Genomic DNA, 27,855 nt, shown 5'->3' on the forward strand with positions numbered 1-27,855 from the left:
TACAATGAAAGGACCTGCAGAGAAGAGAAATTTCCTTCTTCCCTGCAAGTCATTACTTCCATCCTCTTGCTCTGTCTCCAGTTTTCACCCCCTTCAGTGTACCTGGAAGGCAGAGTATACCAATTTTGGGATTAATTGAGGACAACCACCCACAACACCATGCTTTCCTGCTATGCCACCAAACGCAGCTGCAAAAGAGGCCAAAAATATCTATCCAATGGCCTGTCAGTACTTGGTGCTATTTACAACTAGCCATCCCTGGGGAAAATCATGATGGAACTTTGGAGGCACACACACCTCCTTTCCTTGGTAGCACCCCTGGTTAATATTGTCTGCCCTGGATTAACAATGAAGGACAATTGAGATTTTTAAAACAAGAATTGGTAAGGAAAAATAAACTATGCATGTTTTAATATCAATTTTATACAAATGTGAAATGGAGTAATGAAATGTGTATAGCTATCGGTAGGGCTTTTTGTGGAAAAATCCCAGCAGGGACTCATTTGCATATTAGGCCACACCCCCTGATGCCAAGCCAGCCAGAACTATGTTCCTGTGAGTTCCTGTTAAAAAAACAAACAAAACCCCCTGGGTAACAAAACTATTATTTCTAAATGGAGAGAGTTACAGTCATTCTCAGACTACTTCTGACTGTCAGAGTTAAGTTTTTCCATAGGTTCCTTAACATTTTGAAGCCTTTTAAATGCAGACCTTTGTCTGCCTTTCAAATATACCAGAAAGACTATGCACAAGAACCTTAAACCAGTGTGGGCCATGCCAGGTCACACTAAACAGTCATCTTCCCACCAAGGTAGAGATAAAGCCCTAACCCAGGGGTGTCAAACATGTGGTCCAGGGGCCAAATCAGGCCCTCAGAGGGCTCCTATCAGGCCCCTGAGCAACTGGCTGTCATCTGCTTCCTTCTCTCTCTTTCTCTTGCGTCCTTCTGCATAACAGCTTGCTTTGCAAGGCTTGCTCAATCGCACAGGATCTACAGAGCAAAATCTCCGTTTTTTCCATTGGTTGAGGCTCCTCCCCCTCCTGGTCCCCTGGGGAAGGAAAGAGCCAGAGCTTCCTTTGCACAGTTCCCTGGATCCCATGGGAGAAATACAAAGAAAGTATCTTTAAGACCAACAAGTTATGATGTTTTAAGCATGTTTTATTTTAAGGTTTTTTTTTAAAAAAATCTTTAATTGTGTCTGTGTCCTTTATAAAGTTTATATCTCTGCTACCTAATCTTAAATAGGAACACACACGGCCCAGCTTGCCATGGCCTGGCCTTTCAAAGTCTCATTTATGTCAGATCCGGCCTTCATAACAAATGAGTTCGACATCCCTGCCCTAACCTAATGGACCTCAAAACGTTCCCTGAACAAAAATTAGTTAAATAGTTTTTTCTTCTATCTCCCTTCCCTTTTCCCCCATCACAAGTGTTCCAAAGGCCCTGATTGGCTGAGTGCAAGCAGGGACAGATTTGGCTCCGTCACATCTACCCCTTGCTACCCCCATGAGCTCTCCTTTCCCTCCTGCTGCTTCCCTTTCTTATCTATATACTATTTGCTATCTGCAGCCACCATCTGCAGATATCTAAATCCATGTGTCAGGGCACTGTGGAGGCAAAAGAGATTTTCCTGCACACTTGGGAGACTCCCCAGGCTTGCAGAAAAATTTGAAAATAACCCCCTCTCTCTACACATAGGGGTTTTAAATCCCCTGCAAAGTAAAACAGTGTTTACAGAAGAACACTGAGCATGGTGAGGTTTTATGGTTTTCTAGACTGATGGTGGAGGTTGGCAGCAAGGGTAGAAGAGGCCAGCAGCACTGCTGAGTCTGGCTGGGGCAGATACTAGGAGCCACTGTGGGCCCAGCTGTCAGAGTGCATGTTGGAACCTTCTCCAGGCTTGGCTACATCAGTGGCACCATGGCAGTGGCAGATGCTGGGAGTTGATCCAGCCTCAGAGTGGCTCTCAGACACCACTGCCACCACAGCTGGGATCCAAGGTGAGGCCTGGACATGACAGCTCATTCATTGGTGGCAGGTCAGGATTTCCCCCTGCAAGGTTTGCAGGCCATCTCCTACTGTTGAGTGCAATTAAGTGTCTGTTTATACTGAGACATTGTTTTATAGTTTTTATCCCTCTATTGTAGTTTCTAAATTTTATGGATTGTTCTGCAAAACATAAGATAAGATAAATTTATTTTTATATCCCGCCCTCCCCCGCCAAAGGCGGGCTCAGGGCGGCTCACAGACATGGAGGACCATGATATACATGAAATACAATATAAATGAACAGTTTTAAAATTACAATTCAGTTAAAATACAGTTACATAATTAATTAATTAATTAAATAGATAAAACAGGTGCTATAAAGTGCTACCGATCACAATCATGGACAAGATGGCTGGATGGGTACAGATCCGTTTAGCCAGGTTCTATCTCGAAAGCAAGTTGAAACAGAGAGGTTTTGCAAGCCCTGCGGAACTGATTCAGGTCCCGCAGGGCTCGCACCATCTCTGGAAGTTGGTTCCACCATCGGGGGGCCATTGCTGAAAAGGCTTGCTCTCTAGTTGTCTTCAGTCTAGCCTCTTTTGGCCCAGGGATTTTAAAAAGGTTTTGAGAGCTAGATCTCAGTGCTCTCTGGGGAACATATGGGGATAGGTATCCCTTGTCGCCCTGTTTTGTGACTTTTCATTTGCATGGGAGCCTGGGGGGGAGGGGCAGAGAAATCTGTGGCTGGATATTAGTTATAAATTGAAGACTTTGATTTTTGTGTGTTTGTGTAAAATTATATACATCATCTTCTCTTGCAAAAAAATTTATGATTTAAACACTCTCATATCAACTATGCCATATTGCTGAGAAGGCAGCATTTTTCATTTAAACCCTTTATCTTTTCACTCCTAATGTGAGGAAGACCTGTTTGGAAGTTCAAAACTAAAACGGCATGATTTTTCATCTATGCAGCAGAAAAATCCACAGAACATTTCAAAAGCACAAAGATACACAGGGCACAGTAATAGTCACTATGGATGTTGCCATAAAATAGCTTGTTTAACCTTAGGAAAGGAAAGGTCCCCTGTGCAAGCAGTTTCCAACTCTGGGGTGACGTTGCTTCCACAAAGTTTTCACGGCAGACTTTTTATGTGGTGGTTTGCCATTACCTTCCCCAGTCATCTACTTTCCCCCCAAGCAAGCTGGGTACTCATTTTACCAACCTCGGAAGGATGGAAGGCTGAGTCAACCTGGAGCCGGCTACCTGAAAACCCAGCTTCTGCTGGGGAATGAACTCATGTTGTGAGCAGAGTTTAGGACTGCAGTACTGCAGCTTTAACACTCTGCGCCATGGGGCTCTTTGTTTAACCTTAACATGACACTTATTTTACTTAGTATTGCTCCTTTTAATCTTGTATTTTAGAGGGTCAAGTGCGCCCTCAAGTGGTTTGAAATAGGAGTGTGCATTCAGTATTAACTGAACCAAATAAATAATGCATTACTTAAGCCGAATACAGATCTCTTATTTCCTCCATTGGTCCAATCTTTGTTAAAACTTGGAGGATTTTTTGAGGAGAGGCATTAGCAGCTATGCTGCAAATTTGGTGTCTCTACCTCAAAAAACGCCCCCCCTCCCGAGGCTCAGATCGATTCTCCATTATCATATATGGGGAGGGACCCTTGCCTATAACGGAGCTGAAAAAATTTGGCAATTCCAAATATTTCCCAAACCCCAATACCATATTAATACTGGGGTTTGGGAATATTAATAAATACCAGTTTTTGGGTTCAATATACCCCAAACCAAAAAATTCCATTTTTTTTTTTGCACAACCCTGGTTTGCAATCGCTTAAAGTGAAATATAGCAGATTTTCTTGAAATAAAAGACAAGGCTTTTCCCCTACAAGTGCCATGAAGAAACACATAAGGTCATCTTAAATCTGCATAAAAGTTACAGGTATGTGGACTTCCGGTTCATGGCGTAGTGAAGCAGAGCGTTCTCACTGAGCTCCGGTGAGTGCTTTGTTTATCTAGCTCTTGGGGGGGGGTTCTCCTTGCGAGGATACCCCCATAGAAGTGTCAGGGGACACTTCATAGACTGGGGAGCTGGTCTGGGAAACTTTAGGGGAGGCGGAGGCTTTCCCTGCAGATCCCTCACCTTTCTCCTGTCCGGAGCTAGCTAACGCTTCGGCGTCTTACTAGGTCACCGGAGATGAGCTGTTAGAGGGAAAACTAACTCTCATTCCTGGAACTTTGGCAATTTCCCAACTACTTAGATATCTTAAATGGCAAGTAAGGGGCAAGTTAAAATATAACGGCAGCCTACCTTGCCCGACAAACGTCGGTGTGCTTTTGTTTGAGGGGAGAGACGGTGGAGACAACAGGGGGAAAATGGCGACGGTTCTCCACTACCGGAGGTGAGACCAGTGTAGCAGAGGGAAGCAGAGTGAGGCGAAGGCCAGAGCCTGGTCTCGTGGCGGCTGAGCGCACCCCAGAGTTGTGACTGGCAGACGACCGACCCCCCCTCCCCCCCCGAAAGCGGTGCCTGACGTGTTCCGGACGGCGCGGAGATTGAGAGCTGACTGGGGGAAAGACGGATAGACGGTAGACAGAAGAGAAGCTGCGACCCGAGTAGTGGACGGCGTGGAAAACTGTTGGAGAGTGCTGGACTGGAGGGCCGTGGAAAGCTGACTAGGGAGAGACGGGAGGACGGCAAACAGAAGGGAGGCCGAGACGCGTGTAACGGACGGAGAGCTGATTGGGGAGCGACGGAGGCGCCGAGAGCTGACTGGGGAAAGACAGAAGGCAGAAGAGAAGCTGAGACCCCGCGACCAGAGGAGACAGACTGTAAGTAAGAGATTGAAAGACAGTGGCAAGTAGAACAAGTTGGTAGTTATAAACGGAAGAAGAAGGTGGAGAAGGGTACTGAGAGACGGAATTGATAAGAAGGCCAAGGAGGGTGGCGATTAAGCTAGAAAAGTATAGGAAGGATACAGATTCAACTAAGGAGGTAAAGGGAAAACTGAGGCCCAACTAAGAGGAGCAGCCTATTCGTTTGTGTGCGACGCCCTCTACTGTACAGGGGGAGTGAGAAACTGACTGAGCGAGAGGCAAGAGGCATAGAGGACTCTAAAGAAGGAAGGGGGGGGGGTTCTTAGCAATTTCTTTGCGGCCCCCCCTCTCTTGAAGAGTGGTTTTTGTTTTCGTTTGGATGTATAACTATTATCACTAAGAACAGAAGAACAGAAGAAAGAAGATAGAAGAAAGTAAGAAGACTAGAAGAAAGGAAGAAAGAGGACTATAGGACTATAGGTTACAATACTAAATAATGCAATATATTTGAAGTAATCAACTAACTGATTTAACTAACTGATGAATTGAGAATTAATTGTGCATTTGATTATTTGAAATTTATAAGTGTTAATTACTAATGAATTAACTGATCTAATTGATTGATGATTCGACGATTAACTGTGTAACTGATTAATTAATTAAGTTATAATTAGTGTTGGGATCAGTATTAGTGGGCTGATTGATACTTGGTTAAAGATAACAGATTAATTGACAGTGGATGTAAGATCATAGACCGTCCAACGTGTTAGATTGACTGATTAATGACAATAGCGACTATACACCAATTAACGTAGATTGTAGCAACAAGATAACTCCTAGATATCTTTTAAAGGAAAGTGGATAATACTTTTGCTTGGTAGATTCAATTCTTTGTGTGCTTAAGAATGGAGACTAAAATTAAGAAAGGTGTTCAATTTACCCCATCTGGGGGGAACAAACCAACCCCCCCCCCAACTATTACCCAAGAGGCCCTAGACAAATTACAAAACTTAATGACAACAGGTTTCCAACAAAATCAAGCTGCATTACAAGATGTGAAGACTGACCTAATGAGTGAGGTTAGGAAAACCAATCAACAGCTGGGAGAATTTCAGAGACAACTTTTGGCTAACACGCAACAGGTGCATGAGCTCTCTGCAAAGTTTGACAAGCTTGAGGAACGAGAGGCCGCTACATCTGCTAACACAAGAGAAAATCAGGCCAGTTTGGGTAAGCTTGAAGATCACTTAGCGAGGTTAGAGATGGATAAAGCAGCTTCTCTTGAGATTTCAAGACATTCCAGAAGAGAGAGGAGATTTAGAAAACAAGATTCTTAAACTATTAACAGCAGAGGAAGACAACGTTTTAAGCAATGGCAAAGCGGATATTGAATGGGCCAGAAGGGTGGCCTCTCCCTATATCAAGAAATTTAACCTCCCAGGTGAAATCCAGGTTAGATTTACACGTACCACAACCTGCGACAAAATATTTAAATTGGCAAGAACAAAGGGCCTGAAATGGGATGACAAGAACATTAAAGTCCTCAAAGACATACCCTGGTCAATACGACAGAGGCGTCTTGGCTATAAGAAGATGACTACCTGGTTAACACAACATAATATACAATACAGATGGCTGATTCCGGAGGGAGTCTTCTTCTCATACCAGTCAAGAAGATACAATCTAACTACACTTGACAAGATGGAAGAATTTTGGGCTAAATTCATGGAATTGGACAGCCAAGACTCTGGATCTGGTGAGGATCAGGCAGAGGGGTTGGATCATCCCCCCAAAAAAACCAATGGAAGAGTCAAGACGAGGGCACAAATGCAAAGAGAGAAACGGAAAATATCTGATAGTAAATGCCCCCCAGAATGATGGCTAGAAAGGATATGCAGATCTTATCGGTCAACATCAATGGACTGAATGAACCCAAGAAAAGAAAGAAGCTATTTTTACAAATACAGAAGACAAAATCTCAAATCGTGTGTCTACAGGAAACGCATATCAAGAAAGACGATAAAAAACTTTTACAAAATAAAAAATTAGGCCAACTCTACTGTTCCTGCGATTCGAAGAAGAAAAGAGGGGTTGCGATTTATGTGCAAGAAAATATTGTCTCTAAACTATTATACACTGATGAGAGAGGTAGAATCCTCTTAATTGAAGTAGAAATTAATGGTGGCAAAACAATTCTGGGAAATATTTATGCCCCCAGCGATGGCCAAGAGAGATTTTATACCTCACTTCATCAGAAACTGCTTGAATACAACGCAGATAACTACTGCATCGTGAGGGATTACAACGCAATCTTCGACCCCAGTATAGATAAGAAACACGACCCCAGCAAATTGACCAAATTCCGGAATGTGCTACCAAAATCCTTTATCCAAACAGTGGAAGAACTTAATTTGATTGACGCATGGAGAACCAAAAATCCCCAAACTAAAGATTACACCTTCTTCTCCCATGCACACAAGGGATGGTCGCGAATCGACATGTGCTGGCTATCAGCGACTTTAGGTCTATCAATCTCACAAGCACATATATTGCCAAAAATATATGCAGATCACAACCCCATACAAATCAACCTAGAAGACTTTCGGCCTAAAACGCGTTGGACCCTTAACCTACAAATATTAAAGGACAAGACCTTTACTGAAAAAGCCAAAAAAGAAATTCAAATGTTTTTCAAATATAATCTGAAGAAAGATACTTCGATGCCAGTTATATGGGATTCTTTCAAAGCCTTCTTTAGAGGGACCGCCATCTGCTATTTAGCAAAAAGAAAGAAGGAAAAGATGAAAACTTACCAGGATCTATTGGCACAATTAAAGGACCAAGAAATACAACAAAGGGTCAGGAATACTAAAGAATCAAAATTAAAAATTCAAACTATTCAACATAAAATTAATCTGATTCTTACAGAAGAAACAGAGAAAAATTTGAAATGGGCAAAACAACACTATTTCGAATACGCTAACAAGTCCAGCAGATGGCTTGCCTATAAGTTAAGGAAGGAAAGGGCGAAAAATACTATTTCTTCTCTCAAAAATAACTGTAATGAGGAGGTCTCGCAAACCACTCAAAAGAAATAATATACAATTATTACCAAGATCTATACGCCAAACAAGACATCCCGGAACAATTCCAGGAAGAATACCTAGAGCAGGTTCGAACTTGGCGTTTAACACAAACACAAAAAGACAGATTGGAGGAACCCATTTCAATGTTTGAAATTAGTGAAGCCCTCAAAAAACAAAAAATAAATAAATCCCCAGGCCCGGACGGTCTGCCCATCGAATTTTTCCGAACCTTTGAAGAAGTATTGTTAGTTCCCTATAAGGAAGTTATAGAAGACATTCAAGAAACTGCTAAAATTCCAACATCATGGAGTGAAGCAATAATTTCTCTAATTCACAAAAAGGGAACAAATCCGCAGGAGGTCAAAAACTACCGACCTATATCTGTCTTAAATGCTGATTATAAAATATATGCCACGACTTTATCCAATAGACTTAAAAACGTGATTTCGTCAGTAATCCATACTGACCAAACAGGATTTATCCCCGGCAGGAAGATGGGCCCAAACATAAGATATCTACTTAACATATTGGAATACTATCGGCAGCACCCAGACAAACAGTTTGCGGGCATCATGTTAGATGCAGAAAAAGCTTTTGATAGGGTCAATTGGTCGTTTATATTTAAATCATTAAAGGCAATTGGATGTGGCGGGAAGTTTATCCAACTTGTGCAAGCTATCTATCTTAAGCAAAAAGCCGGTATAAAAATTAATGGACATGTTACAGAAGCGATTGAAATACAACAAGGCACGAGACAGGGGTGTCCATTATCACCGCTTCTCTTTATTTTGACTTTGGAACCCCTGATAAACAGCATCCGAGATGACGAAGAAATTAAAGGGCTCAAAATTAAGGACAACTGTTTCAAGATTCAAGCTTTTGCTGATGACGTTTTGCTTGCGGTGGAAGACCCTATACAGTCTATAGCTCGGCTCAAAAAGAGACTCCAATATTACAGCACAGTATCTGGCTTTAAAGTAAACGTCTTGAAAACAAAATTCATACCTCAAAACATGACAAGGGACCAAATAACCCATTTGGAAAAAGAATCTGGATTTCAACACGAGAAGAAAGTAAAATACCTAGGCATATATATAACTAGCGACTTGAGATCTCTACAAAAAGATAATTATGATAAAGTATTAAAAGAAATCCAAGAAGACCTGGCTAGATGGAAAGACTTACAAATCTCATTGCTGGGTAGGGTTGCTTCCATTAAAATGAATGTTTTACCTAGATTACTTTTCTTATTCCAAATGATCCCAATCTCACTATCCTCAAGTTTTTTTCAGCAACTCAATAAGGCCATCTCAGCTTTTATTTGGCAAAACAAAAAGCCAAGAATTAGGCTTAAAACCCTTCAAGACAGTAAGGGGCGGCTTAGCTCTACCGGACTGGAGTCTGTATTACCGAGCCTGTTGCTTAGTTTGGGCTAAGGAATGGTATATGTTAGAGAACAAAAGACTTTTATTGTTGGAGGGCGACGGTCTAACCCGTGGATGGCATTCATATCTGTGGTACCAGGCCCCCACGGAAAATAACATATTTCTAAGACACGTAATAAGGAAGTCTATCTTTAAAATAAGGAGTGAAGTTAAAAAAATACATTATACACATGTACCCTATTGGGTTTCCCCAGTCGAAGCCTCCGTACATCCTAATGTTTACAACTGGGATTTTAACTACAACTATGGCACATTATTAGATAATGCTCATAAACTTAAATTAGAGGATGAGAACCTCAAACTAGATTGGTGGACCAAAATGCAAATTAACTCAAAATATCAAGCTGATAAATTAGTGGGGTTTTATAATACATTAAATGAATTGGATGCGATCTTGCAAGATGATGGGAAACTCATCTCTAAGGTTTATAAACGGCTACTGAAGGGAAAAATGCAGGACGAGGTGGTTAAAGAGTGTTGGATTAATTGGCTTAAAGATTTTGGTTTCAATATTGAATTGAAGGAATGGGAGGAAATTTGGCGGCAAAATATTCAATTGACTAAGTCAGCGATCTTTAAAGAAAATCTTTATAAGATGGCTATCGTTGGTACTTGACTCCTGCTAGACTGGCAAAGATATATACCAACTATTCCAATAAATGTTGGAAATGTCGCAGAATAAAGGGTACCCTTTTTCATATTTGGTGGCAATGTAAACATGCGAAAAAATTTTGGGCTCAAATCCATGAATGGTGCCAGAAAATCCTTAAATTAAGATTCGCTCACACCCCTGAGCTTTACCTATTGAGTGTCGTGCAAGAGAAAATGTCGAAACCATCTAAAAAATTATTATTACATGTGATTACGGCTGCCAGGTTACTATATGCTAAGTATTGGAAATCCCCCAAAGTACCGGATAAGAATGAATTCCTATTTAAGCTCTTAGAAGCTGCTGAACTGGACGTGTTAACAAGACTAAGAGAGGGAGATTTACAGATTTGTAAAAAAACATGGGGCCCACTTTACTCATGGTTAAATAGCATGGGATTAGATATGAGGAATCTGAGCTATGGATAGACCCCTCCGGCTCCGGGTGGTGGGTTATTGGTTTTTTTTTTGTTTTTTGCATTTCATGTATATATGTATGTATTTTGATTTTTGTTTATGTGATTTGTTTTATTGTATGTTTGTTTCATTTAATAAAAACTTTTTCTGTTAAAAAAAAAAGTTACAGGTATGTATTTATTATTTGCATTTATAACCTGCCCTCCTCAGTTGGGCTCAGGGCGGCTAACAAGTAAAACAGCAAGTAAAACAATAAATGTACAGCAGCAAATGTTTTGTGTACTGTTATTTTTTTAAATGAAGGTCACCTTAATATTCAGGGTTGTTTTTCTTTCAGGAACATACAGTACTAGCTTCACTGTGAAACACAACTTGTATTATTTTTTTAAAAAAAACCTTCCTGAAATAGACTAACTTCATGTATAAGCTCCAAGAATGGCCAATTAAATATATTAGCGAAATCAATTAAATATATTAGCGAAATCAATTTTTCAGACTCATGACACAAGGAGGCAAAATAAGATAAATTTTGTACTTAAAATGGCCAGTAGTAAGACTCATGATTCTGCTGTTAACCTAAATAATTTAGAAATAGCACCACCCCACCTCTTTCAAACTGGAACAATGCATTCCAAACAGTATACAAAGCCGCAACACTAGACTATGCTAGGACACGTTCAACCTGAGTAATGAGACAACAGGACACAGAGGCATTATTAAACTTACTTGCACAGTTTCAATCAGACTTGCAGAATAAAAAGGCATTGCTATCACATAGGTCACCCTAAAGGAATAAGAAAGTACAGTTCATATTGTGACAATGACATCTGCCACTTACAGTGTTCTCAAACAGTGCAATCAAGCAGCCAATTAAACAGAGATATTTTGATTTAAGCTAATTTAGCCTGTGTGGAATAAATTGGTTTAGAGCTAAATTGCATGGATTGTGTTTCCTTAGCATTCAGATCCATTAATTAATGCAAGTCATATGGAACTGTGAATTCAGCTATAAAGGCCCCAATTCTAGATGCCAAATGCACAAACACAAATGCAATAGCTTAAATGTACCCCTTTTTATGCGCATTTTTATGCACAAAATGAGGGGACCAGGCAAAGGCTCACAGAATTTGTAGCTGTGACGCTATAGATCAGTCAGGCATTTAATCTTTAATTTTGTCTATTAGAGATGAAGTTGTTTTTGGTATCTATTTTCAGAAAGTAACAAATTTTCAGTAGCAAAGTTTAGGAATGCACCAGCTTTACCTACCCTTTCAGCAAAAGATGTCCTCCTATTTGTCGGATACTCCACTTATATGAAAGCTCTCTGAAAATTAAAACAGCGATTTATCAGCTTTCACTAAAATAAACTCCATAATAGTACAACAGACACTGTTTTAGATCTTATAATAGGAACGTACACAAACTCCAGTAGAGCACTTATAGTGGAAAAGCAGACATATTTCCCTTTCCCTATACACACTTTGTTTCAGTACTGGGGAATGCATTTAACATCCCCAGGCACAAGAGAGAACAGAGATGATGAGCCTTCTTGTTTTGTTTGCAAGAAGCATTTTAATGGGCCACTGCTTTAGAACTTTTTGCTCGGAAAATTTAATGTACTATGATGAAAGACCAAGCTGAGACCTATAAAATATACTATTAGCACCTTTATTGATTTAGTGCTGTTAAATGTTCATAAAATGGCGCAGCTTAAAAATGGGCCTGTAAATTCCTCTGAACTCCTTGACTAACACCAAGAGAGACTAGGGAGTGAAAACAAGGAGGAAAATTGGTCCTGGTAAAATTCAGTACGGGATTTTGTTACTTGCCCTGACCTGGATGACCCAGGCTAGCCCAATATCACCACGTCTTGAAAGCTAAGCAAGGCTGCCCCTGGTTGTATTTGGATGGGCGACTATCCAGGAATTCCAGAGGAAGGCAATGGCAAACCACCTCTGCTCATCTCTTGCCTTGAAAACCCAATGGGAAGTTGCTGTAAGTCAGCTGCAGGTTGATGGTACTTTCCACTGCAACCATTTGTTATTTGTCTTCTACAGAGTACTACAATTTATTATTTAGGCTTATAAGAAACTATCTTTAAAAACATTATGAACAGATAGTTATAGTCATCAAATATACAACAAAATTGTTTCTTGTTTTGTATTTACCCATTTATTTCCCTTCACTACTCTAGAATGGTAGAAATTGTCAGTTATATTTCAAATGATCCTTTTCTTTCTAATCCTGAGACCATGTAGGTCTAAGCATGACTTTTCTCATATGGAGCAAAAACTGTATCCTCAGGTGCTCTATCTATTCCAGATTTCCTGTATAAATTCTATCATTTCAATAGCAAACCAGATAGGCTGGCCAACTTTCACTCTATACTTGGAGCAATACACTCAAGGTACATTACTTATGGCTCTGCCAACACTATGGATGTACCAAAATTTCAATTACTACAAATACATTTTGTTATTCATAACTGTATTTGTGGTAGGGTATGCACTTTCATGAGTTGATATGTATTCATAATATGTTTTATCATCATACACTTTTTTATTTAATTCATCACTCATTTCTAGTTTTTTCAATATGAAACACTTTCTGCCATAGCTTTGCTTTTCATCCACTAAAGAAATTCTATCCCATACCTAAATGTCAAAAGATTGGAGGAAAAACCTCCATGTTTTAAAGCCAGTTAAAATTCTCACATACTGTGGGCACAGGAAAAGATTCCATAATCCCAGAAGCCAGAGAGCAAAGCAAAGCAGGCAGAGGAAACTGTTAGGAAAAGCTAGTGAAGGTAGAATAGCATAGATGCTTGCATTTGGCACCCAATAAAGCAAACAAGAATAACCGAAGTGCTGCTCTGGGTTAAAACAGGATCCATGAAGAACTTCACAGTAATGCAGTGACAAGTTTCTGTCTACAGAACTTCCATTAATCAGTACAATTAAATTTGGTAACAAGATCAATATACCCCCCATGGCGATCCTGCCCTTCCCTTCCTCACGCTCAGGGATTTCCCCTCCATTTCCCCTTCCTTTCTGGCTTATTTTCTTCTTATTTGAAGGTTTATGGCTATCCCACCCTGTCACTTTATTATATTTTGATGCTGGCTCAGCCAAGGAACTTGAGGGAAGAGACAAGATCCCCTTCTTAAACTTATACTTCTGAAAATGGCACAAGAGAGGCTTTTAAATGTTTAAAAATAAATAAAGCATTTTATTCAATATAGAGGGGGGAAAGTCGGGTGGAATCAGGGGGAAAATGTCTGAGATGAATCAATAACAACTCTGAGGTTACTTAGTAATTTCACAAACTCCAGTTAATCTGGTTTACAGCAAGTGAGAGATTTAAGCTTTTCACAAAGTCTTAGAATCTTTGAGATGAGAGGCTGCATTTTCAGTCTGTTAAAACACTCCAGTGTATATTCTTGAGCTTGACTCTTTAGGTTTCAGAAGGTAGGAATATACATCCAAATTCCTTCTCTAAAAAAACCAGGGATCTCTCCACTCTTTAGAGCTATCTCCCTTTTCAGCAGGGAATTACTTCTCTAACCTAGTAGCTCCGTCCTGTTTTCTAGCCCAAATGGGGTCTTCAGTGATCCTTCCACTTCTCCTTGCCACTTTCCCAGTCCTCAGTCAGTGCTAAACTGAGTTCTCTTCAGTGGTCAGTTCCCAACTCTTCTTCTCAACTGATACTATCCTTTTGAGCAGGTTGTCACTCAAAGGCTCTCTGGTTCTGAGAGACACTAACCCTTCACACTCTGTCACATGTTTATAGCACTTAAGAGCTTTCAAAGCACAATCTGCCACAACCCCCTTTTGATTGGTCAACATGTCCATCACTTATATGACCTGCCAACATATTCCCTCTGAACCTGGAAGTCAGTAAAGTGGTAGAATACCAAGTATGCATCTTATGAATGAAACCATTAATTCAGATTCATTGTAACAATCTTAATTCAAAGATGGGGAGTTATTTTATTACCTGCCACCTGACAATGCATCCCTGACCACCATCTGATCTCAAAGTATCACTGCCAAGTCAATGAACATCTTTAAGGTAGAACAGGCTAAGTGTTATTTAGCAATCCTGAATAATATGTCTGGTAATCATGAGAGAGCTACTTATTAGGTAAAATGGCTCAGCTTAATAGGCAGAGACAGTGGCCAGAGACAATGGTCATTTAAGGTCCAAGTTTTCACTCTGAAACACTGAGACATGCCAATTGTTCATCTGTTAATTTGAGCAGTACAAAAATCAAACTTGCAGGTGCATCAATAGGGGGGCAGAATGTTTCAAAGGTGAAATTATAAAGGAAATCTCTTCCTCCTGCCAGGAACCTCCACCTTTCTCTGCAATGCAAAGATAAAAGTGGAAGGGCTGGCTACCCCATACTTACTTTAATAGTGCAGGATGGGGAATTTAATTTAATTAGCTCTGTATAAGGTAGTGTCATATTCTCATAGAAGCTTTCTCTTTCCCTACCATCTATCAAACTTCCAATGATGTCATCCATGTAACAACCTACATACTGTTTTCACTGACACTACCTGAATATAATAGATATAGTTTTTCAATACAACTTAGTTATCGAGTCCAGTGGCACCTTTAAGATGGATTTTTATTCCAGGTGTGAGCCCTGAAAAAAAAAAAAACGTTGTTGGTCTTAAAGGTGCCACTGGACTCTAACTAGTTGGTTCTATTGCTTCAGACCAATATGGCTGCCCACCTTCATCAGTCTTTCACTGTGTTAGCAACTGAAGCCCTCTGCAGACAGAACTTTAGAATTCAGATCACAGAGAACAGGAGCCCTTCAGAAGGGTTCTTTTCTGTGTTAACATATGCTGTACCTGTATAGAAAATCCACACACTCCCCACTTAATGTGACATGGAGATTACACATACCGCGCTCTGAAGCATGTGGTTAGCAAAGTTATGCAAACAAATACAATGTAACATCTGTAGAGCACCATCATAGAGTATTTACACACATGCAAATCACAGTGTATTTACACATACAAGAGACTTACTCACATACTGTGGAGTTTTAAGTACATTTCTTAGACCTTTTCCAAGGAATACTAAAAAATACAAAAGCATAAGAAAGGTGAACTGACAGTACCTTGGCAGAGGTGTGAATTCACTGAGGATCCCTTCTGCTCCAAGGGTTATGCCCTGAACAATGAAAGTGCTTCCCATTCCTTTCCAAAGAGCTTTTGGGCCCTGCAATGTATGATATTCAGTTACATACAACTTGAATCAGATCTTAAGTTCAGTTCTCTGAAGTGTTAACATCCACTAAAAAACATAATTTCTAAACAGAGCTTTAAAGTAAAATTTGTACTGTAAAACTGAAAGGCAGGAATCAGGTTTTAGGTTAAACAATGATTCAAAATGGTTAAAACAAAAGATTTCCACTGGACTCTAATGCAAAATAATACAACATTAGCTCTCTTCATATGCCATGATAAATGTGGTTTAAATTGCTGTTTGTTAGAAAGATTGACCATCTTTAGTGGAACAGGTCTGCTCTGGCTGCAGGCCCTATTCCACCCTGCCCTCCAAGGCTTTCACAGCTCCTAGAAAGGCTATTTTCTCTCTCTGGTAATGTGCCGCCACCACCTGACCTTTGTAAGGAATTGCCTGCAGGAAGGGTCAGGACTCCCAACTTTCCTTCCAGGATCTGAGGCCATGCCTCTGTCTCCCGCTGCCCAGCGCTTGGTCACCATGGCGACAGTTTATTGCCTTGTGTGCCCGTGAAGGAATAGCAGTTTGTCAACTGCCGACCTTCCTTCTCCTGGGGCTTCTTTTAAAATAGCATGTCTGAGATGGTGGAGGTCTTTGTGGTACAGAAAACACCTACCAGCATCAAAAGCTATAAAGTATTAAAAATAAAATGTTCACAAGCATACTTTTAGCCCAACATCAGATTGAGCAATGGATCCAAAATAAATTGGTACAATGCAAATCTGTAGCCTGTTGGATGTTAAACTAGGACAGGCGCCTCAAGCTTAGGAAGTTACAGATCTTTATAGAATTACCATTACCTTGCAGCTTTCTCCCAGCTCTTCCAGTCAGCACATAGTCAACATGGCTACCTCCCTCAAAGAGCCAGTTTGGTGTAGTGGTTAAGAGCAGCAGACTAATCTAGAGAACTGGGTTTGATTCCCCATTCCTTTACATGCAGCTGCTGGAGTGACCATGGGCCAGTCATAACTCTCTGAGAACTGTTCTCTCAGAGCTCTCAGCTCCACCTACCTCACAAGGTGTCTGTTGTATGGAGAGCCAGAGAAGGAGATGGTAAGTCTCTGCAAGGGCGGGGGGGGGGGGGACTTTTAAAACTCAGAGTGAAGGTTTGGCACATTTCAAACCTCCAAGGAAAAAATGCATGTAGCAGCCTACAACTATATGTAAGAGCCATCTTGATGCTTCTTTCCCACCTGCATGAAAGCTCTAAGCTCTCTTGCTTTTTCTGCCTTCTTACATCATTACTTATGCAGTTCACTCACTACTAACTCTAATAAATGGGAAGCAAATGGTCAAAGAAGCCCAGGACAAGCCAAACCTCCTTGGAGATCTAGGCCACTCTTGGCGAAGCCAAGTGTCCACCATCACCATCATCTCCCTTTCTCGCCACATTTATTCTTCTTCACATTTATTCTTCTTTTAACTGCATTCATGCCATGTGGGGATCTTTTGTTGCATATTTTGGCAAACTGAATAAAAGCATATAACTAAGCAAGATGTTTTGTTCTGCTATCTTTTCAATTTCTCCTAGGAAGAGGATGGAAAAGCCTTACAGAGAAAGAGGGAAACCCAAGCACTGAGCATTTATTTGTTACTCTTTCTAATGGTTGTTAAGTTTAATGATTTTATCTTGTTTAGTCTTGTGAGTCACCCTGAGCTGAAATCTTGAAGAGTAGACATATACATTTTCTTTAAAAAGCAAGAGAGGACAAAAGGAAGGAGGAGGGTATGTCCAGGAAATCAGTATGCTGTAGTATAGCTAGGTCCGTCTGCTGTTCTGTGCAACTGACTGTGTCCAGGAGGCTAAGAAGGCAATGCTACTTAAACAAAGAGGGATTTTAAAAATCATGATATAATAAGAAATCTAGGTTTAGCACCCTACCAAACTGCTTTATTAATAGTGGTTTATCTTAAGTCTGAATGCAGCATGTACTTATGGGTCTTGTGGGATACAGACAAATAACTATAACTATTAAAAACTGAATTAATATAGGACTAACTCAGAAAGTGGTGTACAGGCTACATGGCCACACACATATACCCACTACCACACCTAGTGATTATGTTTTTAATATTTAAAGACAATAGTTTGGATCCTACAAGTTCCATGACCAGAGTAAGACTTTCCCAACTGACATTTCAGCTCACTAAGTCTTCTCTAAATTCTGCTCCTAACCAATAGCACATACTGTTAAGTGAAGATTTGTTATGGGAAGGGCAGTAGCAGCCCTCCCCCCCCCCCATGGAAGTGCCCTTTGCTATAGTCTGGAAAAGACTACAGGAGACAAACCAAGGCATTAAAACATTAACCTTTTTTGGGTTTTGTTATGGTATTTCAAATATTGCAATATTTGATGTTCAGCAAAAGGATCCATAATGGGCCTGTTTTCCCTAAGTGGCTTAAACTTTAGTATCTTGAATTTATTATTCAAGATCATATTCTGAAAATGGTTTTATTAGACATATTTTCCATATTGTGTAGTATTTCCATATTAGGATTGTTACTTGTATTTACCAAAAACAGAAAACCATGAAAGAAAACAGGCTTAGAGCAATGAATAACTAGTATGCTTTCACTGTCCTTTAAACACTTTCCGTTTTCAACTAATACCTTTTATGTAAGAAAAATTATTGCTGTTTGAGATTAAACACTAACCTGGGCCTTATTGATGCTATACATGATGTTGATAATAGTAAACGGAGTGAGATGATAATTCCTGGCATGATAATTAACCTGTTAAAAGAATATACTAGATTTTAAAAATTGTTAGCTGCATTTTCATACATCATTACTACCACTGTTGATCAATATCACCCTGATCATTTCCCTAAAAATCATTACTGTTAAAGTAAAGCCAGATACCGTACCACTTTTAACTACAAGAAAAAAAATCCATGGTCAAACCAATATAGAATTTTAAATGTAATGGAAGTTCAGTATTAAATTGATAAACAGACAAATGAGCGACAGTAATTTGAACTATTTACCTGGCACTGTCGACGCAGAACAATACAAGGATGGGCCAGCACATTCTCTGTAAACAAACTTTGGAAAAATAATTTCAAAATTTATTGAAGTGTCACCAACTCTCATACAAATCTATCTTTTCCTTTACTAAACTACACTTATTATTTAATAAACTTTAGAAATCTCAAGATTAACATTTTTAATATATTAATTTGCATACGAGTAAAAGTTAAATTGTTAATCTTTACAAAACTATTAAAACAACTTAGAGACCATTTCATGTTAAATAACATCTTCATATTAACTTCTAATACTTCCGAGTTGCCTCTTTATTGAAGCACTGTACTTAATACCTCAAAATAATATTAAAGACACCTAAAACATAACTAGCAGGTCAAAATGACCAATAGTAAAGGCAGCATCCCAACTAATAGCCACATGAGTATTAAAAGAGCAGGTTCACAAAATTCCACCTAAATCCCAGCATTTTAAAATGAAAATGCTTTTGCTGTCTAGCAGAAAATTCAAGATACAGCCAGGTGAATGCTCTAGAACAGGGTTTCCCAAACTTTTCTTTCCTGTGGCTTGGTTATTTTACACTGCTCCTTCGTGACCCACTAAAATTTGGGCGTGGAGCCAGGAGACTTTGGGGGGAAGTGTGGCCAGGGCATTAGAAGCCCTCCCACTGTTGCTTCCCCACCAGCACCAAGAATACAGACAGAGCATCACTTGCAGGGAAAGAAAGAAAGGAGAAGGAGCAAAGGAGAGGGAATACATGCTCTCTCTGTATTCTTGGTGCTGAGGGTGGGGAAGCAACAGCGGGAGGGCTTCTAGTGCCCTGGCCCCACTGGTGGACATTCTGGTGCTTTTTGGGCATTGTATGAGGGAATTTTGGACTGGATAGTCCACTGGCCAGATCCAACATGACTCCTCATACCTTTATGTTCTTTCTTTCCATATCTTTCTTTCCTTTCCTTCCATTTCTTTCCCTTTTTCTTTCTTTCCTTCCATTTTTACTGGAAGAAACTTTTCTGTTCATCATACTGTTATTGCAGATATAGGAGCTCCGCCAATGAAAAGCTGGCACCCCCAGTTGTAGCCAAGTGGTCTTCTATGAGGTATCTGTGTGTGAGTGAGTGAGAGTAAGAGCTGTGGGGCAGAAAGAGATTATTGGAGATTACTGCAGTATATTTCAACAGCACTGGAAGAGATGGAGATACTATGAACTTGGCACCATTTTACTGGTCCTGCTTTTAACAGCTGTCTGACACTAAAATTAAACTCCTCCTGTAGATATTAAAAAGAATGAAAGTAGTTCACTGGCTAAGTATCTGCACAACAGGTTGCTTTTAAAAGCATGGGAAACACAGCCAGTAAAAAGCTGCAAGTCCCTCATAAATATCCTTTTTGGGATAACTGCAGAAAAGCTTGTATGAACTTCATATAACTTGAAATTGATTCAAGTATGAAAAATAGCTGTCAAAAGATTTTCTTGAAACCAAGCAAGCTTGATTGTAGCTTGAGGCAGGGTTCCAGTAGTAGCAGCTGAAGGAAGGGCCTACTAAATATGTCAGCATATTTTGAGGTAGAGCAGCTGCCAGGGCCCAGTGTGGGTGGTACATAGTGCTGGCATTCCTGATGGCAATGGCAACAGCACTCCCAACCGCATACACTGGCCAGTGCTGTCGAGGAAGGGATGTGTAGGTGGTGCAGGCAACTGAACATGGGCACTAGGAGTGCTTGCAAGCTGGAGAAGAATACACAAACAGATAGGTGCATGCAGGTGTTGGGGTGAAAAGAGAGGACTGCCCACTCCCCCCCCCTTTTGGCTCAGCATGAGTTTCAGAAAGATTTTTCTGAAAATGAATTTACTTCCGAAGAAGAGGCAGGTTTGGGGGAATGCCCTGGAAGTGACATCACAGGAAAAGGTGAAGTTTTGGTTCAGTGTGCCCCAGAAGTGACATTACTTGGTCCTTGACACCACAGGAAATGATGTAATTCCTGTCTTCCAGCTCCACCCCCAAAGTCTCCTGGCTCCACCCCCAAATTTTAGTGGGCCACAAAGGAGAAGTGTAAATATAACCGGGCCACGGGAAAGAAAAGTTTGGGAAACCCTGTTTTACAGTAATATAAACAGTACAGTATACCAAAACACTGACACTCTTCCTCATTAATGCTACCTGAGCATCAAGTAGCAATACCAGATCAAGCAACACACTCCTGGGGTACATACCTGCTCTTTTGGAGCAGAATAATATCCTTTTCAGCACAGAGGAAAACACTTGCCATTATAGCTGGATCAATAAGTCAAATCAGAAGTTTAGCATGAAAGAACAATTTACAATATTTGCCCAAGATGGCCAACAAGGGAAGGTACATTGCAGCTATGAATACCAGATGTGATGGTGGGAAGACACATCTCACATTGTGGGTGATACTGCACAACTGTAGAGGTGGCTAGGGTAGTAGGGCATTTAGAGTAGAATAAAATTCCTGCTTCTTCCTTCAGCAATCTGGGCTTACTTCTGGTCTTGAAGCATGACTCACAGAACAACACCTGGGGTAGGGGGATTTCAGTGGCAAGTGTGCTAGGTAGGTAAACTTATCACAGTTCACCAAACTCACTACTTGTCCAGCAAACCCACTTCATGTCCAGCAAATATATGGGGCTTGAGCTTAGCTCCACTGAAAATTTCAGTCACATTAAAACAAGCAAACAAACGCCACACAGCCCACAAGCCCCATAAATACAGAAAATTGAAGTCTCAGCAGCTTCATTTAATTTGTGACACAGAACTAAACAAGAAGAATCCTGATCTGTTACTGGCCCCTTATTCACATACTGTTTAACAATGGAGAACACTATGTGTCTCACAAAATGCAATGCTTCTTTCATTGTACTGGCATACTGCAGGCTTTCCCCCCATGCTGATTCAATGCCAGTCAACTGCTTGTTAGGATGAGTAGAAATTACCTACTGCAGCAACAAAGAGGTGGCAGAGGTCCTCGCCTCAAGTTTGAGTTTTTGTGGAACTCTGTGATTGTTTCACAATTCAACCAAAGAGAAGCTGGCCCCTGAAACTCAAGAGCTGCATTTGCCTTGTTTGTTCCTATCATCTCCCTGGTTTCTGTGATACAAGTTCCACTATATTGTATCTTTCTGACAACTGTATTTCAAATGAACTGTAGTATATTCATGTTAATTTTGGTTATAACTATAGCTAGCATGTTTATAACTTTAACAGTACTACATTATTACTACTCTGTTTTGAAGATAGGCAGCAATCTCCAGGAATTCCATTTCAGTCTGTAGTTGTATGCAATTCTTTAACATAAAAGGTTAAAAAGGGTAAAGGTAGTCCCCTGAGCAAGCACCAGTTGTTTCTGACTGGGTGACATCGCATCACAAAGTTTTCATGGCAGACTTTTTGCAGGGTGGTTTGCCATTGCCTTCCCCAGTCATCTATACCAGGGGTGGCCAACAGTAGCTCTCCAGATGTTTTTTGCCTACAACTCCCATCAGCCCCAACCATTGGCCATGCTGGCTGGGACTGATGGGAGTTGTAGGCAAAAAAAACATCAGGAGAGCTACCGTTGGCCACCCCTGATCTATACTTTACCCCCAGCAAGCTGGGTACTCTTTAACATGCACATAGCAATGATTACAGAAAATGCAACATTATCAATGAAACATTTAATAAACAGAAATCTTACCTTGCCAGACCAATCCCAAAGCCTGCAAACCTATTCAACTGTTCTGAAAAACACATACATAAATGCTAATGTTTATTTTAAAATAAACACCAAAAAGAGAGTAGCAAATACTAATACAAACAATCTTACTAAGTGCTTGCCTTCATGCATTATACAGTAGAACACAGAGACATGTAGCCTATGCTGCCCTTCAATGGCTTGCCTCTTTTCTTCAAGGTCAGGGCCAAAGGGCAGCACTAGGAGGGTAATCGTCCTGGAGGCACCCACTTATATGTGGTGTGCCTCAAGGGACAGCTCTCTCCCCAATGTTTTTTAACATCTATGTGTTCAGAGTGTCCGGAGACATGGGCTAGGGTGCCATCAGTATGTGGATAACACCCAGCTTTATCTACTGATGGATGTCCAGTCCAGCTGCGCTCCAGAAAATTTGGACCTGGCACTACAAGCCATGATGAAGTGGCTCAGGCAGAGTCGACTGAAATTGAATGTGATGAAGATGGAGGTCCTGTACCTATGTCGTAGCAGTCTGGGAGGAGAGATCCCCCTACCGACCTTTGATGGGGTGCCTTTGGCATTAGAGCCTGGGGATACTCCTGGAGCCTTCTTTGACAATGGAGGCCCAGCTAGCAGCTACTGCCACATCAGCCTTTTATCATCTTAGGCAGATAAGGCAGTTGGTTCCTTTGCTTGAACACAGCAACATGGTGACTGTGATCCATGCTATGGTTACCTCAAGACTGGACGACTGTAATGCCCTCTACATGGGGCTGCCCTTATCTCAAATCTGGAAGCTGCAGCTGGTGCAGAATGTGGCAGCCAGGTTGATACTAGAGCTATTTTCATGTTATTAACATGAAAAGCACTGCACTGCACTGCCTGCGGCCAGGCCCGACATGTGGGAGTTGGCCAAGTAGGCTGCTGCTTAGGGGCACCATGAGGCACCCCTCTCCCTGCGCCCGCCACCTCCTCGCACTTGCCAGTAGCCTCCTCATGCCCGCTGCCAGCTCCCCGCACTTGCTCACCCATTGCCTTCCCGCACTTGCTTGCCGCAATGTTACAAAGGCACCCATCTGTCTTCGCTTGAAGGCGGTCGGGCATCTTTAAAACACAGTGCTTTTTGGAGAGCACAATGTTTTAAAGGCACCCGTCCACTTTCGGCTTAAAAGCGGTTGGGTGCCTTTAAATCACTGTGCTCTCCGAAAAGTGCACTGTTTTAAAGGCGTCCGGCCGCTTTCAATCTGAAAGCTGCTGGCTGCGTTTTAGAAACTACAAAAGCTGCTGGCTGCGTTTTAGAAACTAGTGCAGGGGAAAAGCGTCAGGGCAGCAGCACTCTCGTGCACCGCCCGCCGTTCCTGAATCCCCCTCATGATGACGTCACTTTTAGTGATGTCATTGTGGCATGTGCGCTATGCACGTGCAAAAAACCCCACAAAGTGAGCTGGATGGGGGGGAGGGGCACGGCGCAGGGGTCTGCCTCTAGCATCAGAACCCTTAGTGCCAGCCCTGCCTGCAGCATACCTGATTTGTTTCAAAATGCTGGTATTGACCTTTAAAGCCTATATGGCCTGGGACCTGCCTACCTTCAGGACCACATTTCCCCACATGTGCCCCAGAAAGTACTGTGCACAGGCACCCAAAATCTTCTGGTGATCCTCAGGTCAAAGGAGGCCTGGCTGAGTATCACCAGGGCCAGGGCCTTCTCCATGGCAGCTCCCACATGGTGGAATGCACAACCAGACAACATCAGAGCCCTGCAGGACCTCCCTTTGTTCTGCAGGACTTGCAAGACTGAACTATTCTGCTTTGCATTCAACGAATAATATGGGAGACAACTATCTAGTTGCTACAGAACCGACAGGCCTGGCCAACATTATTGCTTTAATACTGTTAGTGCCATACCTGTTGAGATCTCTGGATAGTATTGGTGATGTTGTTGCTTATTGATTATGTAATTTTTAACTGATTATTTATTGTATAGAAATCTTAATTGTTTTATGTTTGCTGTTCTTATTGTTTTAATGGTTGTTAGCCGCCCTGAGCCTGCTCACAGGGAGGACAGGATACAAATCCAAAAAATGAAATGAAATTGGCTTTGCATTAGCTTACAAAATGCACATTCATAAGGGTATTTCCAAACAACTATCTTGGATTTCTTCTGTTAGTGAAGCTTTACAATTCATCTGTATAAGCAATTAGAGCAACTATTTTTGAATATTTTGTTCTCAGTCATGAAATTTATTATGTGACCTTGAGCCAATCACAGTCAGTCTAACCACATTTGCCTTAAGAACATAAGAGAAGCCATACTGGATCAGGCCAATGGCCCATCCAGTCCAACACTCTGTCACACAGTGGCCAACCCCCCTCCCAAAAAACCCACCAGGTGCCAGGACACTAGAAGCCCTCCCACTGTTGACCACCCCCCTCAGCACTAAGAATACAGAACATCACTGTCCCAGTCAGAGAGTTCCATCTATACCTTGTGGCTAACAGCCAATGATGGACCTTGCTTCATGGTTATCCAATCCCCTCTTGAAGCTGTCTATGCATGTAGCTGCCACCACCACCTGTGGCAGTGAATTCCATGAGTTATCCACCCTTTCGGTGAAGAAGTACTTCCTTTCATCTGTTCTAACCCGACTGCTCAACAATTTCATTGAGTGTTCATGAGTTCTTGTACTGTGAGAAACGGAGAAAAGTACTTCTTTCTCTACCTTCTCTATCCCACATATACTCTTCTAAACCTCTATTGTGCCACCACTCAATTGACGTTTCTCTAAGATAAAGAGCTCAAAGCACTTTAACCTTTCTTCACAGGGAAAGTGTTCCAACCCTTTAATCATTCTAGTTGCCCTTTTCTGGACTCTTTCTAGTGCTATAATACCTTTTTTGAGGTGGGGTGACCAGAATTGTACACAGTACTCCAAATGAGGCTGCACCATTAATTTATGCAGGGGCATTATAATACTGGCTGTTTTCAATTCCCTTTCTAATAATCCCCAGCATAGCGTTGGCCTTTTTTATTGCATTTGTACACTGTCTCTATTGGCAGGCAGGTATGGTCTATGAGCAAGCGCTGTCGTTAGGGCAAGCCTAATTTCCCTTCTTCCCTACGAGCAAGTGTGGTCTCCATTATTCCCTATGGACAGGTGTGCTTTTTCTATTGGCAAGAATGTATAGTATAGGGCGGGATACAATATCTTCTTATTATTGGATCCCCCTAGTCTGCATGTTTGTTCAGCCTCTCAAAGAAAAGGGCAACTAGAATGATTAAAGGGCTGGAACACTTTCCCTATGAAGAAAGGTTGAAACGCTTGGGACTCTTTAGCTTGGAGAAACGTCGACTGCGCGGTGACATGATAGAGGTTTACAAGATAATGCATGGGATGGAGAAAGTAGAGAAAGAAGTACTTTTCTCCCTTTCTCACAATACAAGAACTCGTGGGCATTCGATGAAATTGCTGAGCAGACAGGTTAAAACGGATAAAAGGAAGTACTTCTTCACCCAAAGGGAGATTAACATGTGGAATTCACTGCCACAGAAGGTGGTGGCAGCCACAAGCATAGCTACCTTCAAGAGGGGTTTAGATAAAAATATGGAGCAGAGGTCCATCAGTGGCTATTAGCCACAGTGTGTGTGTGTGTGTATGTATATATATATAAATTTTTTTGCCACTGTGTGACACAGAGTGTTGGACTGGATGGGCCATTGGCCTGATCTAACATGGCTTCTCTTATGTTCTTAACTCTAACAGGTTAGTGAGACAAGATGTTCCCTTACAGAACCCATGCTGAGTCTTCCTCATCATTATGCCTACTAATTCTCTCTTTAACAACAGTTTACACCAACTTTCCCAATATTGACATAAGACTGACTGGTCTGTATATAAGGAATATAAGTTTAATAATGAAATTATTGTTACCAACACTACCACCAGACGCTGAAAACAAGCAGCAGAGGACAGCTATTGCTATCATATTTTGGTTTGTTGTTACATATGGAAGCAACTGGTTGGTCACTCAAAAATGAGCTAGACAGATCTCTTTGTATGCCAAGAAAGTAGTATTTACATCCCAACTTCTGTTGCACAAATGATCAATCTTCTGAAACACTGTTAATGAGAGCCCCATAAAGTGAACAGTTCTTCAGCAAGACCCAACTTACAAGTCCATTTTAAAACACACATAAATATTTCAGAGATGTTCATATTTATAGTCCAGCTTGTTTAGGAATGGTATTGTAGATTGTTTAACATTTTCCTGTCTTCCAATATATCAAGGGTATGTTATTTAGGAGCAAAAATAATGCTTCTGGACTGATTTCCCCACAGAAAATAAGTTGCATGGAAGTGCTTAGGAGTCACATTTCTTCTACAATTAACACAAATTATTTTAATAACTGTACATCTACACATGAATTTGAAGGGGAAGAAAGCCACTGAATTATCTGGAACGTGCCAGGGGTCCCTGCATGTCAGGAGTTCTCTGCATTCCAGTGCCCTAAACTGGAAGAAGAATATCAAAATATACGTAGGGTAGGGAATGCACACTCCAGACCAAGAAATTCCAGAACTAGCACCCTGAATCAACATATCAAAAGGAGGGGGGGCTCTAAAGCAGGCTTTTATAGCTGCAGGGGTTTACAGTTATCAGAAACAACTCCCTATAACCGGGTCCGTTGGCAAGCTCAATTCTAAGGCTCGGGGGCATCCGTTGCACTCAGCCAATCTTCACCTGTACGTATTTTTTGTCCTCTTCTTCCAAAGACTAGACATGCCTACCCAACACTCGGCGCTCCCTCCTCCCTTTACGTACCAGAACTGGCGCCGGCAGCTCCAGAATAAATGTCTTCATTGAGCCCGGCAGCCCCTAGTGGGGTCCCGGCGGCGAACTGCGGGGTTTTCTCCCCCCAGTGCAGGTTGCGGCTACCGGGGATGTCAGGCGGGGTGCTGACCCAATGGCCTAGGTCCGGCTTGGCCGCGAAGCCTCCCTGCTCCTCCCGGCCGCCCCGGTAGCCCAGGCCGTCGAAGCCTTCAGGGCGCCGCGGATGCATCGAGCCCAGCAAAGAGAGCCCAACCGCTAATGGGTAACAGCAGCACGAAACACCCACCGCTCCGTCCTCGGCCTCCACTTCCGGGTTCGAACCAGAAGTAATTCCCATCCTCCGGAAGTCAACCCGCAGCCCAGCAAAGTCACATGATATGGCAGGCCTGCCGCGGCCGCTTTCTCTTTCTTCACCTACTTCCTTCTCGGGTGAATTTGCCCTTTGCTCAGCGGAGGTAGAAAAGTGTGTAAAGGTAGGGCACACTTCATAGCCCTTCGGCCTTTGAGGATAAGATGGAAAGAAAATAACGCTCATGATTGCCAGATGTCCAGGAGTGTGTTCACCTATTGTAGGTCTGGCATTTTGCGTAGACCTCTAGGCGTGATATCATGAGAACAGCTAGGAACATTTTTTTTAAAAGAAACTGTCAAAATCTGTCTTCCTTTAA

General features: G+C 41.5%; 1 protein-coding gene across 1 annotated transcript in view; it reads right to left on the bottom strand.

The window, feature by feature from the left end:
- The window catches only part of SLC25A46 (solute carrier family 25 member 46), a 29,940-nt gene extending 2,382 nt beyond the window's left edge, over nucleotides 1–27,558 (bottom strand). Inside the window, exons 1-7 of the mRNA XM_060235623.1 lie at nucleotides 27,179–27,558; nucleotides 22,364–22,406; nucleotides 18,670–18,727; nucleotides 18,338–18,415; nucleotides 15,557–15,657; nucleotides 11,690–11,746; nucleotides 11,149–11,206 (exon numbers count right to left, since the gene is read on the bottom strand). Of these exons, the coding sequence (XP_060091606.1) occupies nucleotides 11,149–11,206; nucleotides 11,690–11,746; nucleotides 15,557–15,657; nucleotides 18,338–18,415; nucleotides 18,670–18,727; nucleotides 22,364–22,406; nucleotides 27,179–27,524 (741 nt within the window). The 5' untranslated portion in view covers nucleotides 27,525–27,558. The remainder of the gene's footprint in view (nucleotides 1–11,148; nucleotides 11,207–11,689; nucleotides 11,747–15,556; nucleotides 15,658–18,337; nucleotides 18,416–18,669; nucleotides 18,728–22,363; nucleotides 22,407–27,178) is intronic.
- Between the last annotated feature and the right edge of the window lie 297 nt (nucleotides 27,559–27,855).

Source organism: Heteronotia binoei, chromosome 4, assembly GCF_032191835.1.
Source record: "Heteronotia binoei isolate CCM8104 ecotype False Entrance Well chromosome 4, APGP_CSIRO_Hbin_v1, whole genome shotgun sequence".
Lineage (NCBI taxonomy): Eukaryota > Metazoa > Chordata > Lepidosauria > Squamata > Gekkonidae > Heteronotia > Heteronotia binoei.